The sequence below is a fragment of the Syngnathoides biaculeatus genome, chromosome 9 (genome assembly GCF_019802595.1).
Source record: "Syngnathoides biaculeatus isolate LvHL_M chromosome 9, ASM1980259v1, whole genome shotgun sequence".
NCBI classification, from domain to species: Eukaryota; Metazoa; Chordata; class Actinopteri; order Syngnathiformes; family Syngnathidae; genus Syngnathoides; species Syngnathoides biaculeatus.
Window position 1 is genome coordinate 16351829 of NC_084648.1, and position 15985 is coordinate 16367813.

The following is a 15985-nucleotide window of genomic DNA, read 5'->3' on the forward strand; positions in this document are numbered from 1 at the left end:
ATTGAGAAAGCCTTTTTTGCTTCTTCCTGGGTCCCTGAACAGTTACGACTTAAGTTAGTTTGCAAAGATTTTTGTTCGTTACATTTTTTCAACCATTTTTGTTGGATTAAAATACTTTGTTGAAAACAATTCAATTGGAAATTCAAATTCAGATGGTCCACACATACCATATCACAGTACTCATTATAGGTATGTGCACATGTTGCCACTAGGTGGAAATAGATAAATTTATCAATTTTTGTTGGATGAAAATATTTTTTTTAAAAATAATTCCATTGGAAATTCATCATACCACAATACTCATTACAAGTATGTGCACATGTAGCCACTAGGTGGAGATAGAGAATTTTGTTATCAATTTTTGTTGGATGAAAATATAAGATTTTTAAAAACGATTCCTTTGGAAATTCAAATTCTGACGGTACACACATACCATACCACAGTGCTCAGTACAGGTATGTGCACACGTAGCCATAGATTAAATAAGGCCTCCATTTTCTGACAAATACCTTTGAGCAATGACAACCCTCAAATTGAGCAGATCCTTTCTGCGGACCAAAGAAAATAATACTACATTTAATAAATACTACTGGCCATGTTTAAGAGATTAAAATGTGACTTTGGCTGCTTTAAATGAGCAAGAGAGACACCAAAACCAAACTATTTCAACCTACCAGAAGGATATTTTTCTGCCCACCACAGATCTAAAAAACAAAACAAAAAAAAATACTGGATGGCTCATTGGCCACCAAAACTGAAGTTGCCATCCGCCATCTTGATACTCCCATAAACAACCGTGCAGACCTGTGCAGCGACAGCGATGAACTGCCTTGATTGCCAGTTTCGTGGCTGTGAGAAAACATTCCACAAGTAAGTTCGAGAGATTTAAAAACATTCCACAAGTAAGTTCGAGAGATTTACTTTGACACTTAAAGTTTGTAAAGGTTTTTTTTTTTCCCTCTGATCTTAATTCACTTGAACAAAGCTTTGTTTACGGTTATTGTTCACCGTTCACGCTCTGCGTCACCTTTATAAGCCCACGGTTTTTCGCGAAAAAGCAATGTCAATATTTTTCCAAACTTCATCAGTGGATAAAAAAGAAAACACATTTCCTGTGAATTTTTTTTTTGATGAATTTGAATACAGAACTGCAAATTGAATTTGATTTTCAAATGCGAGGAAACAAGTTTAAATTTTCTGTGTGAAATAGGATGTTGCAGAGGCAACAAATGTACAATACGTTAAGCATGTTTTTTTTTCCCCAATTGTGAGTCCTTATTTCCAAAAATATGTGATTGATTTAAAATCTCATGTTTTTGTCTTTTTTTTTCTTCATGATTATAGTGCTTCACAGCGTATTTTGGGAAAAATTAACGTCACCGAAATCGGGCCCGAGCTAATCTGCAAGCTTTCTTGCTAGTCACAGTGTTATGTCTTTCCTTTCCTTTGCACTTACCCTTTTTTTTTGGTTTACCAAGTCGAATTAAAAATCCTTCATGTTACCAAAACTGGAAAAAAATGTCAAGCTCACACGACCAGTTTGAATTCTACATGGCAAATTTTGACGGAAAAACCCCGCCATAATCCCAACCTGCAAACCATGTCCTGCACAGGTTTTTGGGAGTACCAAGATGGCGGCCAACTGGCTTCACAACCAATCGACACTCCGCTTGATGTGTTTGCGCTATCCACTCATTTTTTTTTTTTTTTTTTAGCTCAATACCATCCACCAATAAGAAGGCAGCGCTGCTCACCAACACCGGAAGAATCGTTCTTGGTTTTACGTAAAGGCGAACAAACATGGCTTAGTTTGGCGTACTGCAAGCATCGCTTTTGACATCATGCTCCTGCTTTGGAGCAACTCCCCCCTGTTGGCGACGCTGCTCGTCTTCGTCGCCGCGTATTTGTGCGTCCATTCCCACCTGAAACGATGCCGCCGCCTGGCTAATATCCCTCCGGGCCCGAAGCCCCTGCCGATAGTGGGCAATTTCGGCCCCTTTCTCGTGCCCGCGTTCATCCGGAGGAGGTTGGGGAAGGCGTGGAAGCCGCCCGCGGAGGCGCTGACGGAGCAGGCCGCGGCGTACGGCGACGTCTTCAGCTTGTTCGTCGGCACTCAGCTCCTGGTGGTGCTGAACGGATGTGACGTCATCCGAGATGCCTTGCTCAATTACGCCGAGGTGTTCTCGGACAGGCCGAACATCCCCGCGGTCAGCATCATGACCAAACGCAAAGGTGGGATTGGATTTATTTCTCAAGTGAATGGCATTTTTTTTTGCTTTATGATTTTCTTTAGGGATTTTTTTGTATTCATTGTCAATTTTATTTTTAATGATTTACTAAACGTGTTTAATGATATTTATTCAACCGTTTTTATTTCAGGGCATTTTCATTAATATTTTCGTGCCATTGTTGCATGACATTTTTCTTTAACTGCATTTTTATTCATGAGGACGAATTTGAGTGATGACTTTTGGTTTGTTCATTCCCTTTTTTAGTTAGTAACCTATTTATTCTAATTATGAAACGGTTATATTTACAGGATTAATTTTCAGTTATTTCATGGCAAGTTTTGTTATTTACTGACTGACTTAATTGTTAATTTAATTAATTGACTGCCTTATTAATTTAATAAAACTTTTTTTACATTTAAAAACAAACTTTGTTTTTTAACGTTGCACATTTTTAACGACATTTATTGTTTAATCGTGTTCATTGAATTACATTTCTTGACATTTTAAATTCTTTAAGATTACATTACATGAATGTATGAAATTGTATTTTCAGTTATTTATCTGAAAACTTTAGCGTTTCTATTTAATTACAGTTTTAGTTATTGAATGAACCTCCATCGTAATTTCATGCAGTGGACCCCCGCATACTCGCAGTTTAGAAACCGCGGATTCACATTTTTTTGGATTTATGTTCAACTTAAAAACAAAAATCCATTGGTGGTTTATCACTGCTTATTGAATAATTTTTCGGGTTGAAAAAAACATTTGTTTTTCATTGCAATTATAATGATGGTCAGATTTTTGCTGTTCGCCGCCTCCCCCCCCCCAAATGGCCGCATCATCAACTGGAAAGTAACTCGAATCCACCCTAAATGGCCTCAACCATATTTTGTTCCCCCAAGGAATCGTCTTTGCGCCGTACGGGCCGGTGTGGAGAAAGCAGCGCAAGTTCTGCCACGCGTCTCTCCGGACCTTCGGTGTCGGGAAGCTCAGTCTGGAGCCGTGCATCCTCCAAGGCCTGGCGACTGTCAAAAGCGAGCTTCTGCGGCTGCGCGACGAGGAGGGCGAGGCCGGCGTGGACATGACGCCGCTGGTCACCAACGCCGTCTCCAACGTCATTTGCTCTCTGGCACTCGGCGAGCGTTTCCCCCGAGACGACCGCCAGTTCGCCACCCTGCTGGGCCTGATGGTGCGAGGCCTGGAGCTGTGCGTCAACAGCCCCGCCGTCCTCATCAACGTCTTCCCGGCGCTCTACCACTTGCCCTTCGGCGTCTTCGGGGAGCTCCGGCGGGTGGAGCGCGACATCAGCGCTTTCTTAAAGAACATCATCGTCAAGCACCGCGACACGCTGGACCCGGAGAACCCCAGAGACTTGGTGGACATGTACCTGGCGGAGATGGCGGCCGGTGCGGAGGACAGCAGCTTTAACGAGGATTACCTCTTCTACATCATTGGGGACCTTTTTATCGCCGGCACCGACACCACCGCCAACTCACTCCTGTGGATCCTGCTCTACCTGGTCGTGCATCCTGATGTCCAAGGTAATAATAATGACCTGGTGAGGTGGATTCCATGGCGGTCCAGATTTCTTTTCAGATTTTTGCCAATAGCGGAAATCCCCAAGTAACTGACACCGCCCATTGGAGGTTGATACAATGGTGCCTTACGAGTTTCAATTCATTCCATGATCACACTTGGAACTCGAAACGTCTCTCCCCATTGAAATGAGTAGAAATGCCTTTAATCCATTCTAGCGCTCCTAAAAACAGAAAAAAAACGTCATGTCATTATCCAAGCCGCTTATCCTCACAAGGGTTGCGGGAACGCTGGACCCTATCCCAGCTAGCTTCACGCGAAAGCCGCCCTACACCCAGAACTGGTTGCCAGTCAATCGCAGGGCACGTGGAGACAAACAGCCGCACTCACAATCACACCTAGGGGCAATTTAGAGTGTCCAATTAATGTTGCGTGTTTTGGGGTTGTGGGAGGAAACCGGAGCGCGAAAACATTGTAGACTGTAAATTGTCCATAGATGTGAATGGTTATGCACTCTGCAGTTAATTGAATGCAACCTGTCCAGGGTGTATCCTGATCCCAGGGACCCCCGTGACTCTCATGGAGAAAATTAGGAAGAATTTTGAAAGTGGAAATCCCTTTATAAATTGGAAGAATCAGAATCTGGATCAGGTTTCTAAGATATTTGCTTCCGTCGCACGGATTCAGACAAAGTCCAGGCCGAGGTGGACGAGGTGGTGGGGGGAGGCCGCGTGCCGTCTCTGACTGACCGCGGACGTTTGCCCTTCACCGAGGCCACCATCATGGAGGTCCAGAGGCTGACCGCCGTGGTTCCTTTGGGGATTCCACACATGGCGTCCAAGACCACAGGTGACGTAACGTGACAACAAATCATGCCGACTTTTTCGACAAATCATGAACACAGCGTGCGACAAAACGAAAGCTGTCGCAAACCACAAAGCAATCCCATTGGACTTTTTGTGAGTGGTAGACTGCATCATCTGGAGCAGTCCACAATCAGTATTTATCCAATAACGTGACAAGACTGACAAACGTACAACGTCAAACAGTTAAAACCAATACGAAGTTAAAAAAAATCCATACAAGGTAAGACTTAACATAACAAATTTCCATAAAATACATGATAGTCACCTGGGATGGTCATTGGATCACCTTAATTCTTGCGCGACACCTTCGCAGACTTCCGTGGCTTCACCATCCCGCAAGGAACGGTCCTCCTGCCCAACTTGTGGTCCGTCCACCGAGACCCCGCCGTGTGGGAGCAGCCCGACACCTTCAGGCCAGAGCGCTTCCTGGACGACGAGGGCAAGCTGGTCAGGAAAGAGTGCTTCATGCCTTTCGGAATCGGTACGTCACTCGTCCGGAAGCGGCGAATCCGCGTGTTGGAACGCGCGAGACGTTTCCGGACGCTCTCTCCTGGGTTTTCAGGCCGCCGGGTGTGCATGGGCGAGCAGCTGGCCAAGATGGAGCTCTTCCTCATGGTCACCGGCCTGCTGCAGGCCTTCACCTTCCGGCTGCCGGCGGGAGCCCCGCCGCCTCCCATGCACGGACGTTTCGGCCTGACGCTGGCGCCGTGCCCGTTCGTCGTGTGCGCCAGCCCTCGCGGGTAAAGTCAGCCGAATGGATGCCCCAGAAATTGTGCAATACCTGCTCACTGGACACTTTACTAGGTACACTCAGGGATGGACTGGGACAAAAATTCAACCCTGGCATTTTCTGTCCAGAATCAAAATCATTTTTATCTCGCCGCATATGTCAAATACACACAAGGGATCTGTCTCGAGTAGTTGAAGCCCCTGTTGTACAACATACACGTTGAGTACGACAACAGACAGACATCACGGCGCAATAGACCAGACGAGCTAGCTAGCCAGACCACATTGCAGTCTTAGCGGACACCTCGTAGAAGTCTCCAAATCTCACGCTGTCTTCTCTCAAGCAAACTACAGCCATCTATCATCTAATCTAGTTAATCGTGGGATAAACAGTTTAGTCTCAAACAGACTCAGAAAATCGGCAGATTGACACCAGTGACGCATAATGTACGCACGGACGCACTTCTGCTTTCACTACGCAAGCTAGTTTTAGCCACTTGCAATCGCAAACAATCGGACGCGTTAACTAGATGTTTTGTGTTTAGAAGAAGAGGAAAATGTTGAAAAATTCACACAGATCTCCCAATGGAATCAATGTCTTTCTACAACTAGAAAAAAAATGGATCAGCTTTCCTACAAAATGGATGTGAGGTGAAGGGTTAGTGTGTTGGTTGGTTTATGTGTGCGGCCATTATTTTAGTTGACGTTGACCACACTGCACCTGGTAACTCAATAGTCACTTGGAAGCTAATTCACATATTCAGGAGTTGTGTATTCATGAGGTCTAAACTCTTTCAGAAATATTGTTTATATTCATAAATTATGCTTGCCATGTGAAAGCTTGAAAGTTTCATTTTTGTTGGATTTGAGGTACGTTAAAGAACCATGCCTCTACGTAGAAAGGCCACCCTCACTGATAAATAAAGCTGATTTAAGAAGAAAAATTTCATGCACATTTGAGGCAGTGATCATAAAAGCTTGAAAATGAGCACTTTTTATGTTAATGTTGTTTTTAGGTGGAGACGTTTTGTCTGGCTTTTGGTCTATGTTGAAGGTGACAGCAATGAAGCAGCCAACCCCACAATTTTTTTCAGCTCGTTTGCCCTTTGTGTCATCCAGTGAAATTTTAAGATCATAGCAGGCAATCAATTAAATCACGTGACACGGATTTAACCAATGCGGAGCAGTGCGGTGGGTTCAAAGAACTTCCAGAGTTTTTCTTCTCCACGACTTTGGGTGACCGCCTGTCACGTGACGTCATCAACATGGGTCAAAAGTCTGACATTCTTGGCGTCACGTGACCACCGGCCGTCCTGCGTTAGCCGATAGCTAGCTAGCGCTCGTCGTCATGGCTTACTTCGGCCACCGGTTGTGCAGGGCTTTCTCTTCGTCGGCACTCAGGAGTGTGGCCGTCAAGCATGTGGTCATCATCGGCGGAGGACAAATGGGTGCGGGAATCGCTCAGGTGGGCCGAAAAAGAAGCTTTGTCGTGTTAGCCGAGTGTCGCCGAGAGCTTGTTGCGTCAACGAACACCACGAGTACAGAAAAAGTACAATTAAAACGAACGGTATTTGCTATCATCATTGATGTAGGTTGTTGAACAATTGCCCTACTTGAAATGTCAAGACATTGTTCGATGAACAAACTTCACGTCAAGTTCAATCGTTCAATGAACAAACTTTCCAAGTTCAAACGGGACGAGCTTCGCTTAATGCAACTGTAAATCTGACCACTAGATGTCGCCTCCTGCTTATTTTCGCCACAATCAACCTCGAGGTTTACAGTGGGATAGTAATGGAAATCAAAATTAATGTATGCATTTAGTAAGACAGCCAGACACCTGGTGGGGGGTGTATCTTGCGTTCGTCTCCTTTCATTTTGGTGTTATAAAACAATAAAAGTGAACCACTATTAAAAGTAACGAAAACAAAACCTTCATCGTGTGTGTGTTCATCGTGTTCTTCTTTGCCCGCTAACTTCTGTTTGGGTAGGTTGCTGCGTCAACTGGCCACCAGGTGACGCTCGTGGACACGTCTGACGCCATCTTGACGAAGGCGGTTAATGGCATGGAAGCGAGCTTGAAGAGGGTGGTCAAGAAAAAGTTCGCCGACAAGCCCGAGGTTAGCGGGGTATCGTCGGAAAACGGGAGAGATGCGAACAATCTACCTGATAAAAATTGATATTTTGTTCCCAGGCGGGTGAGGCGTTCATTGAGAAAGTTCTGCGCAGCGTGTCGACCGCCACGGACGCCAACTTGGCGGTTCAGAGCACGGACCTCGTTCTGGAGGCCATCGTGGAAAACCTGAAAGTCAAGCAGGATCTTTTCAGCCAGCTGGACAAGGCGGCGCCGGCGTAAGCGTCGCTTATTGTTGCGCTTTTTCTTCTTTTTTTTTCACAATGAAACGTCAGCAGCTAGTCAAGTGTTGACAGCTGGAGCTGAAACAAGTCATTAATTATAAGTAGAATAGTTTGATTTCTCCCTCAAACTCCCCAAAAAAGGATGAAAAAAAAAATCTCTATCTCAAACAAAGCTTTGCACATGGACCAGTCCATTGGGAAATAAGTTGAAATAATCATGATGGGCCAATAAGGAACAGTACGTTTAAAAAAAAAAATCTGTGAAGTCAACCCCTCTTTATTTTCTGAAAAACTCACCTAGTCGCAGTTGTAGTGCTCTTTCAATAATGCCCCAAAGGTCTAAACTGAGAAAATAAAAAAATTATCTAAATACTCCTTATGTTTGCAAAATATTTCACTGTGTGGTGACTTGATATAATAATTGAATTCCACTTTTTGAATTCAACTACTGTACTATTTTTTTTTTGTAATTTTTTTACACACCATGTAATTTATTTTACTGTATGTTCATTGCGTTTCGATGTTGGTGTCGCAACTGTCAAAAACAATTTTTTTTTTTTTTTTTTTTTTCTCCCCTCCAGACACACCATCTTTGCTAGCAACACATCCTCGCTGCCCATCGGCGACATCGCCAGCGCCACCTCCAGACTGGACCGCTTCGGCGGCCTCCACTTCTTCAACCCGGTCCCCATGATGAAACTCGTCGAGGTAACGCACCCGCTTCCGTTCCACGCCGTCATCGATAAGAAAATGTCGTTTATCCACCCCGTGACGTGGACGTTCAGCAGCCGACGCGGCCCGCGTTGACAGCAGACCGTCAGTCAGCTGCTGATTTTCCCGCAATCGCCAATTTCAATTGCCAGTCGTGAGCTTTCACTCGTGCTCAAAATACGTTTCTGGGTTTTAAGTGACAGAACCGCGTATGCGTATAAATCCAGTATACAACGCGTCAAATAGTTTTACATCCACGTGAGTGTTGTCATTTTTAATGTGCCCGTGTCTACTCACTAGGGACCCGCTTCTTCCTTAACATGATAGAAACCCAAATATAATGTTCCCAAAATGCACGTGTGCCTTTTTAAAATGTATCATTTTAAAAATAAATGTACTTGTTCAATTCATTGTTTGATTAAAATGAAAATATTCAACACCTTACGCTCAATACTTCCTTGATCTCTATATGAGTAAATACAGTTGCCGTACGTGCCTCAATGTTTCCCGCCAAATGAAACGTTGCACTTACAACCTCCAAGATGGAGGCAGATGGATGATGTAGTTATCCCCCCCCCCCCCCCGCCCCCCAGGTCATCGGAACGTCGTCCACGAGCCAGGAAACGCTGGACTCCCTGATGAACTTCAGCCGTGCGCTGGGCAAAACCACCGTGGCCTGCAAGGTTAGGACGGCGAATGTTGTCGCGAAGCTCTCGTCTTGACCGTAACGTTCCCCACCCCCTTTTCCCGTCCAGGACACGCCCGGATTCATCGTGAATCGCCTGCTCGTCCCCTACATGCTGGAGGCCGTCCGGCTGCACGAGAGAGGTGCCAAATACTTCTTTACTTACAATAACTCCCTAACCCCGCCCATTTTCTTTTTATAATAGAGTCGGTCATGTCGTCATCCCCATGGTAACCAAGTGTATTCGGTTGCATTTGAGCTGGATGGAAGATAAAGCGGACTGATCGTAAAAAAATGGGTTGTGGTCGGATCGGAATGCGAGATTTTATTGTAGTAGTCTGACATCGTGCAATCGTGAAAGAGCAAATTTGTCTGGTAGTCCGATCCGTGCATTACGCGTCGTCTTGTTCTCCCATGCCTCCGATGTTTTTTTTTTTTTTTTTTTTTTTTTTTTTAAATAACTTTATTGGTCGTCAGATATTTACAGTACTATGTCGAAAGACATGAAAAACAGCACTATACAAAAATAAACTAGCTTTTGGATCCACATATACTATGCACTACGGCGACACGGCTTACCGTAATTCCCGGCCTACAGAGCGCACCTGGTTATAAGCCTCACCCAGTACATTTGTAAAGGAAATACTATTTGGTACGTACATACGGCGCAGCTGTTTAAAAGCCGCAAGTGTCCACATTGAAACGCGAGATATTTACAAAGAAAGACGACACACAGACAGTTTAACCCTAATGCTAGTCCCGCGCTAACGCCAGCGCCACGCTAAAAGGGCCAGTTCCTTACAAAAACAGATGGAGAAAAATAAATCTAAAAATTACTTTGAAAAAAAAATGCAGTGAAAACAGCTAACAGAGGATTCTGCAGGTTCCAAACCACAAGTATGCAAGATCCACAGTAAATATATTGAACTTTTGTCAAAAGACACCAGACATTAAGAAAATTAATAAACATCCGTAGCCATGCTCATTAGCAAAGCATACACAAGTCGTCAATTATCTGTTATCAAAAATTGCGTGGAGTTTTTTTGGTCCCTTGACGTACTTTGAAAAGTTGCCTACTTTTTTTATTTTTATTTTTTTTTTCTACACAGACTTTAACGCTAGTGCTGCTGTGCTAATGCTAGCGCCGTCACTCGCGCTGATGCTAGCGCCACCCTAACAGGGCTGGTTTAAAAAGAAAAAAAAAAAAAAACATACTGGTAACAATCATTGAGACACGGCAGTAATACGCTAGTGGAGCGCTAAAAGGGCCGGACCGGTAAAAGTCACTTCCTTCGCACGTACATTCCACCGGTCTCTCTTGCCTTTTCCGCTGAAGTGCCCCCTTGTGGCCGTTAGAAAAAATTTACAAATTAGCCCGATCACTGCATAAACCGCAGGGTTGAAAGCGTGTGAAAAAAGTCGCGGCTTATACGCCGGTAATGACGGTAAATGTCTTTGGTTGAGGCAATCAATGACATCATTGATCAGATCAGCGAATTATGACAAAAGCCGATCAGCATTAAAATGCCAATTATCGGCCGATCCAGTCAAATCGGTGTAAAGTAATATTTATTCAGATGTCATATCTATAGCATTGTTTCTTTTGTGGGATTGCTGTTCAAAATGTGTTTTCCATCCGCATGAGATGTCGAAATTTTATTCTATCACTACTGTAAACACTGTATTTATGATCTACGATTGGATCGCTATTTCTAGTCAACTCGTTAATATATGCGTAATTCTGGACGTCAAAAGTCGCACATCACTCACTCCAGCGGACACTCGAATGTCACACGTGCGTAATTGCAGGTCACGGGTCCAAAGAAGACATCGACGTGGCCATGAAGCTCGGCGCCGGTTACCCAATGGGACCCTTCGAGCTGCTGGACTACGTTGGACTGGACACGGCCAAGTTCATCTTGGACGGTGAGTGCAAACGGGGTGCTCGAAAGACGGCGGACGAATCCGGACTCGTGTTGAACGGTTTTGTGTCGTGGTCAGGTTGGAGCGCCGCGGACCCAAACAATGCGCTCTTTGCTCCAAGCCCCTTGCTCGACAAGTTGGTCGCGGACGGGAAGTTTGGCAAAAAAACGGGAGAAGGATTCTACAAGTACAAGTAACGGTGACAAAAACTGAAGGAGACTGCTAAACTCGAAGCTTGTATCAGTGATAATGTGAGGAATAAATAATGTGCCTGTTTTTGTTTGTTTGCATGAAAGATGCGTTATTAACTAAATGTGAACAGTCGATTAAACAAACATAGGAGGGGGAAAAAAACTCAATTACCAATTGTCAGTTGATTCATTTTTGTAATGCATTTGAACAGATAGATTTTTGTCCTGCCATTCTTAAAGTGAGCGCAAGGTGGTAGCGTTGCTTTTTTAAACGGGAACGGGAAAGCTCCTTTGGCGCTTATTTTAGTTAGCCTTTTAAGCTACGGCTATCTGAACACAAGTGGGGCCGCAACACGCGCAGATAATATAAGAGGTATATTCTTTAACCTATCCAAAGAAGAATTATTTTTTTATTGATAAAGAGAGGAATTGATCCGTCTATTTTATGACAGGAAAGGGGCACACTCCAAAATGAGCAGCACAATGTGTTTTACGAGAGAAAGTGTGACAAAACTTTTAAAAAAATTTTTAAGTAATAATATTTTACCCGATTTTGTTTAAAAAAACAAAGTTGTCGTCAAAAGTCCCACAAAGGGAGATTATGCAATGTGAATTAAGTCTATTGGCTCCATTAGCATCATGTTATATTTTTCAGAATTTTTTATGTATTTATTTATTATATTTAGTGTCTAACGTACACATTCCCACGCTGCTTGTCTCGGACTGAAGATGACATTACGGGAAAAGGACGCATTTTACCAAGTGGTCGTCGGACCCTGGCCTGTTGTAAAAGGTTATGTACATTTTTGTAGGGAAAAAAAAAAAAAATTATAATCTCTGTACATTATAAAAATACTTTGATTTAAGGGGATTCACAACCAAACAGGTTAATGCTGGAGAAATTCCAACAGTTTGTTTTCGTTAATGCCTTCCATGTTTTAAAGGCTAGCTCGCTGCATAAGTAAATAAAAAATATTCAAAACACTTCACTAAGAAGGATTTTGAGCAAGTCGCGCGTTACGGAGAAAGCCGCGGTGGTACCATGGCGAGCCTCCTTCTCCAGGACAGACTATCACTTCTCTCAAACGTAGGATTGTTAGAAAATATTTTTCAAGAAAATCTTCTTTTCTCAGAGCTTGATTTGTCAAAACTACAAATTCAAGATTTTTCTCAAAAATATTTTGCCAAACAGGGCGGCACGGTGGATCAGATAGAAAGCATTGGCCTCACAGTTCTGAGGTCCCAGGTTCGATCCTGGCCGCGCCTGTGTGGAGTTGGCGTGTTCTCCCCGTGCCTTGCGTGGGTTTTCTCCGGGCACTCCGCTTTCCTCCCACATTCCAAAAACATGCGACATCAATTTGCCCCAAGGTGTGATTGAGTGTGCGCCTGTTTGTCTCCATGTGCCCTGCGATTGGCTTGGAACCAGTTCAGGGTGTACCCCGCCTCCTGCCCGTTGACAGCCGGGATAGGCTCCGGCACTCCCCGCAACCCTCGTGAGGATAAGCGGCGAAGAAAATGGATGGATGAATTTTGCCAAACATCAGTTGACTTTTTTTTTTTTTTTTTTTTTGGTGTATAATAATGTAATGTAAAAATGTCTCCTGAATATGAACGTTTTCACCAAAAACGGACCTTTTTTAAAAATCTATAATCTACTTTTTTTTATTCATTCATTTTCTTTGCCGCTTATCCTCACGAGGATCGCGGGGAGTGCTGGAGCCTATCCCGGCTGTCAACGGGCAGGAGGCAGGGTTCACCCTGCCAATTGCAGGGCACATGGAGACAAACAGCCACACTCACAAACACACCTACGGGCAATTTGGAGTGTCTAATTAATGTTGCATGTTTTTGGGATGTGGGAGGAAACCAGAGTGCCCACCCGGAGAAAACCCACGCAGGCACGGAGAGAACATGCAAACTCCACACAGGCGGGTCTGGGATTGAACCCGGGACCTCAGAACTGTGAGGCCAATACTTTACCAGTTGATCCACCCTAATTTTTTATATTTACCAGAAAGAAACATTTATTTTAGCACAGTCATGCATTCATGAACTTAAACATATTTTTGCGACAAAAGACACATTTTATGCACAAAGGGCATTATGTAGAAGAACGTTATGCATCAAAAACTGGTAATCAGAATCCTCCTCAGAAAATCTACAAAATCTGTTGCTGAAAATGTTCAACTGTCATCCCGCACTTCCACACCTCCATTACCAACACACACGAGTGATCAAATGGTGCCTTTTTATTTATTTATTTTTTTTTTAGAAAAACAGAAACGTGGAAACTGTTCAAAGACAACCACTCGGGAAGCAAAAGCGCTCCTCCCAAGACGACAGCGACCCCAAATCATATCAACACGGGATAAATTTCATCATTATGGTCGTTGCGGAGCAATAGTAAAATAGAGAAAATATCACAGAGATGCTTGCGTGGTGGTTGTGATGGCAAAAAAAACAAACGGAAGAGCTCACTATTTTGCTACGGGGGGGGGAGGTCCATTGCAATGGAAGAGAGACTACCAAGTGCTGGGGTAAATAGAGATCTGCTTCATTTGTCTGCTTGTCCATCGATTTAAAATAATAAAATATAAGAGTCACTGTTGCATGTCGCCTGAAAAAGGACCAAGAAAAAAAAAAAAAAAAAAAAGAACCTGGGAAAAAGTACACACACACACACGCACAGAGCATGGGTTTAAAATATTTATAAAAAAAAAAGCCTCCCGAGAAAGGAAAACAAAATGGCTTCAAAGCTTATGTTAATGTATCGCACTATATATATATATTTATATATATAAAAAACAAAAAATGTACATCAAAAAATTAAAAACAAAAAAAAAGCAAGAAAATGTTGATCTTTTCGACCAAGCGAGTGGTCCAATTTATTTAAAAAAAAAAAAAAATTAAAAAGCATTGAGATGAGATGAGATCCCTCACATGTTCCTTAGTGCAATCTACAAGAGGTGATTGGCCCGTTTGTTAGGAGGGGGCGGGAACCCCCCCGCCCCCAAAAAAAGGTCACTGGACTCCAGTGAAGAAAGCGGGAATGTTGAGCCTCGCTAAAATGGTCGCTGGACTCCGGTGGGGGCGGGGGAGCGGGAATGTTGACCCTCGGAAAAAATATCGCAGACGTTGTAGTATTGGGTAGTATCTTTTAAAAGTGGAATTAATCTGTCGTGGGCCGTCGGCCTCCCGAAAACGAACAAAGAGGTGACTAATAACTTATAATAACTTAGTTGGAGTGTGCAGGTGGTATGTGTTTATGTGCGCGTGTGTGTACAGGAAGTGACACACGTGAACACTTTTGAGTGAAAACGTGAGCGGTAGTGATTGTCGTGTTCAGTTCAGTGTCTTTCCAGCAGGGGGCGGGTGTAGCTTTCAAGGGGGGGGGTGCCGAGGTGAGAAGTGTAGGGGGGGGGGGGGATCGATCCACTGAGGGTCTTCGTGGAATCTTCTTAGCAGGCCTCCATCTCGAGCAGAGGCCCCGCGGCGGCCGCCTTCGCGTCGCACGTGGGAAAGTTGCTCCGTTTTCCTCCTGCGGGTGAGCGGAAGACACGAGCGGACGGTCAGTTGACGCCGTCAAACGAGGCAAACCCAGCGTTCGTATCCATGGAAACCAAAAATGGAAAATACATGCAACGGATGAGTACTTTGCAGAAAATACACTACTTTTTTTTTTTAAATTAAATTGCCTTTTTCTTGATTGTCGTCATCAATGTTCCAAAACAAAAAGATTTTTGGACATTTTCACCCCCCCCCCCCGCCCAATTGTGCGGGAACAACTTTCTACACACACAAAAATTGACTGTTCTAAAAATGTTGTTCAAATAAATAATACAATTTAAAATATACTTGAAAAATCTGACATTTCTTAAACAATATCCACCTTTTCCTCATCCAGTATTAAAAAAAAAATCCTGAAAATTTAGAATCAAATCAAATAAATGAAGTTGTAATATAAAAAAAAACCTTTTCAATCATCTTATTTGTGCAACTTTTTTACTCTAAAATAATAATTTCTGTTTGAGAAGTTTCATATTGCTCCCCAAAATGTTGTCATTCATAGTTGTTGTAAAATGTAGTAGATTTTTGTGAAGTCAAATTTAATTATATCTTATGTATTATATCTTGATTATAGTCATCTATTTTCTTAGACAAAAAGCTTTTTTTCCCCAAAAGTGCAGGAACAACTTTCTACACACACGAAAAAAGTATGACTCTAAATAAATATACAACAACAAATGTAACATTTCTTAAACTATATGCAGCTTTTCCTCATACAATATTTAAAAAAAGTTTTTTCCTGAAAATATAGAATCTCAAATATCAAAAGAAGCTGTAATATAAAAAAGTTTTTCAATCTTATTTGTGCAATTTATTTTTTTAACCCTAAAATAACTAAATAATGTTAATTTTTGTTTGAAAAGTTTAATATTGCTTCCAAAATATTGTAAGTTATCAAATGTAATGGAATGGATTTTTCTGAAAAGTCATATATGAGAAAAAAAGTCAGTTTATTTTTTTATATTTACCAGAAAAAATAAAAAATAAAAATAATAGTCATGCATTCATGGATTTAGTTTTCAAAAATAAATTATATATTTTTGTGTAGAAAGACACATTTTATACAAAAAGGGCATTATATAGAAAAATGTTATGCAGTAATAAGAAAGGATTTTAAATTTTTCTGAAAAGTTATATTTGACAAAAAAAGTAATTTTATTGAATGAATAATTATTAATTATAATCAAT

The 15985-nt window shown here is 42.6% G+C and overlaps 3 protein-coding genes across 5 annotated transcripts in view; 2 read left to right on the forward strand and 1 right to left on the reverse strand.

The window, feature by feature from the left end:
- Window positions 1-909: 909 nt before the first annotated feature.
- Window positions 910-6564, forward strand: LOC133505756 (cytochrome P450 2U1). 2 transcript variants are annotated; one of them, XM_061829193.1, is made up of 5 exons: window positions 915-2232; window positions 3134-3772; window positions 4455-4616; window positions 4947-5114; window positions 5196-6564. In XM_061829193.1, the coding sequence occupies exons 1-5, from the start codon at window positions 1842-1844 to the stop codon at window positions 5375-5377; spliced, it is 1542 nt and encodes a 513-aa protein (XP_061685177.1). In that variant the 5' UTR covers window positions 915-1841; the 3' UTR covers window positions 5378-6564. The 2 variants fall into 2 exon arrangements, with proteins under 2 accessions (XP_061685178.1, XP_061685177.1); XM_061829194.1 differs by lacking the exon at window positions 4455-4616 and having other exon boundaries at window positions 910-2232.
- Window positions 6565-6602: 38 nt separating this feature from the next.
- On the forward strand, window positions 6603-11315 carry hadh (hydroxyacyl-CoA dehydrogenase). The gene is made up of 8 exons (XM_061829195.1): window positions 6603-6827; window positions 7354-7482; window positions 7557-7714; window positions 8302-8428; window positions 9025-9114; window positions 9187-9259; window positions 10926-11042; window positions 11118-11315. Exons 1-8 carry the CDS (start codon window positions 6711-6713, stop codon window positions 11234-11236), a joined length of 930 nt encoding a protein of 309 aa, XP_061685179.1. The 5' UTR covers window positions 6603-6710; the 3' UTR covers window positions 11237-11315.
- A 1870-nt stretch (window positions 11316-13185) lies between these two features.
- The window catches only part of lef1 (lymphoid enhancer-binding factor 1), a 73401-nt gene continuing 70601 nt past the window's right edge, over window positions 13186-15985 (reverse strand). For both annotated transcript variants that reach the window (XM_061828673.1, XM_061828675.1), the window contains exon 11: window positions 13186-14768. The gene's annotated coding sequence lies outside the window, so the exon portion shown is untranslated. The remainder of the gene's footprint in view (window positions 14769-15985) is intronic.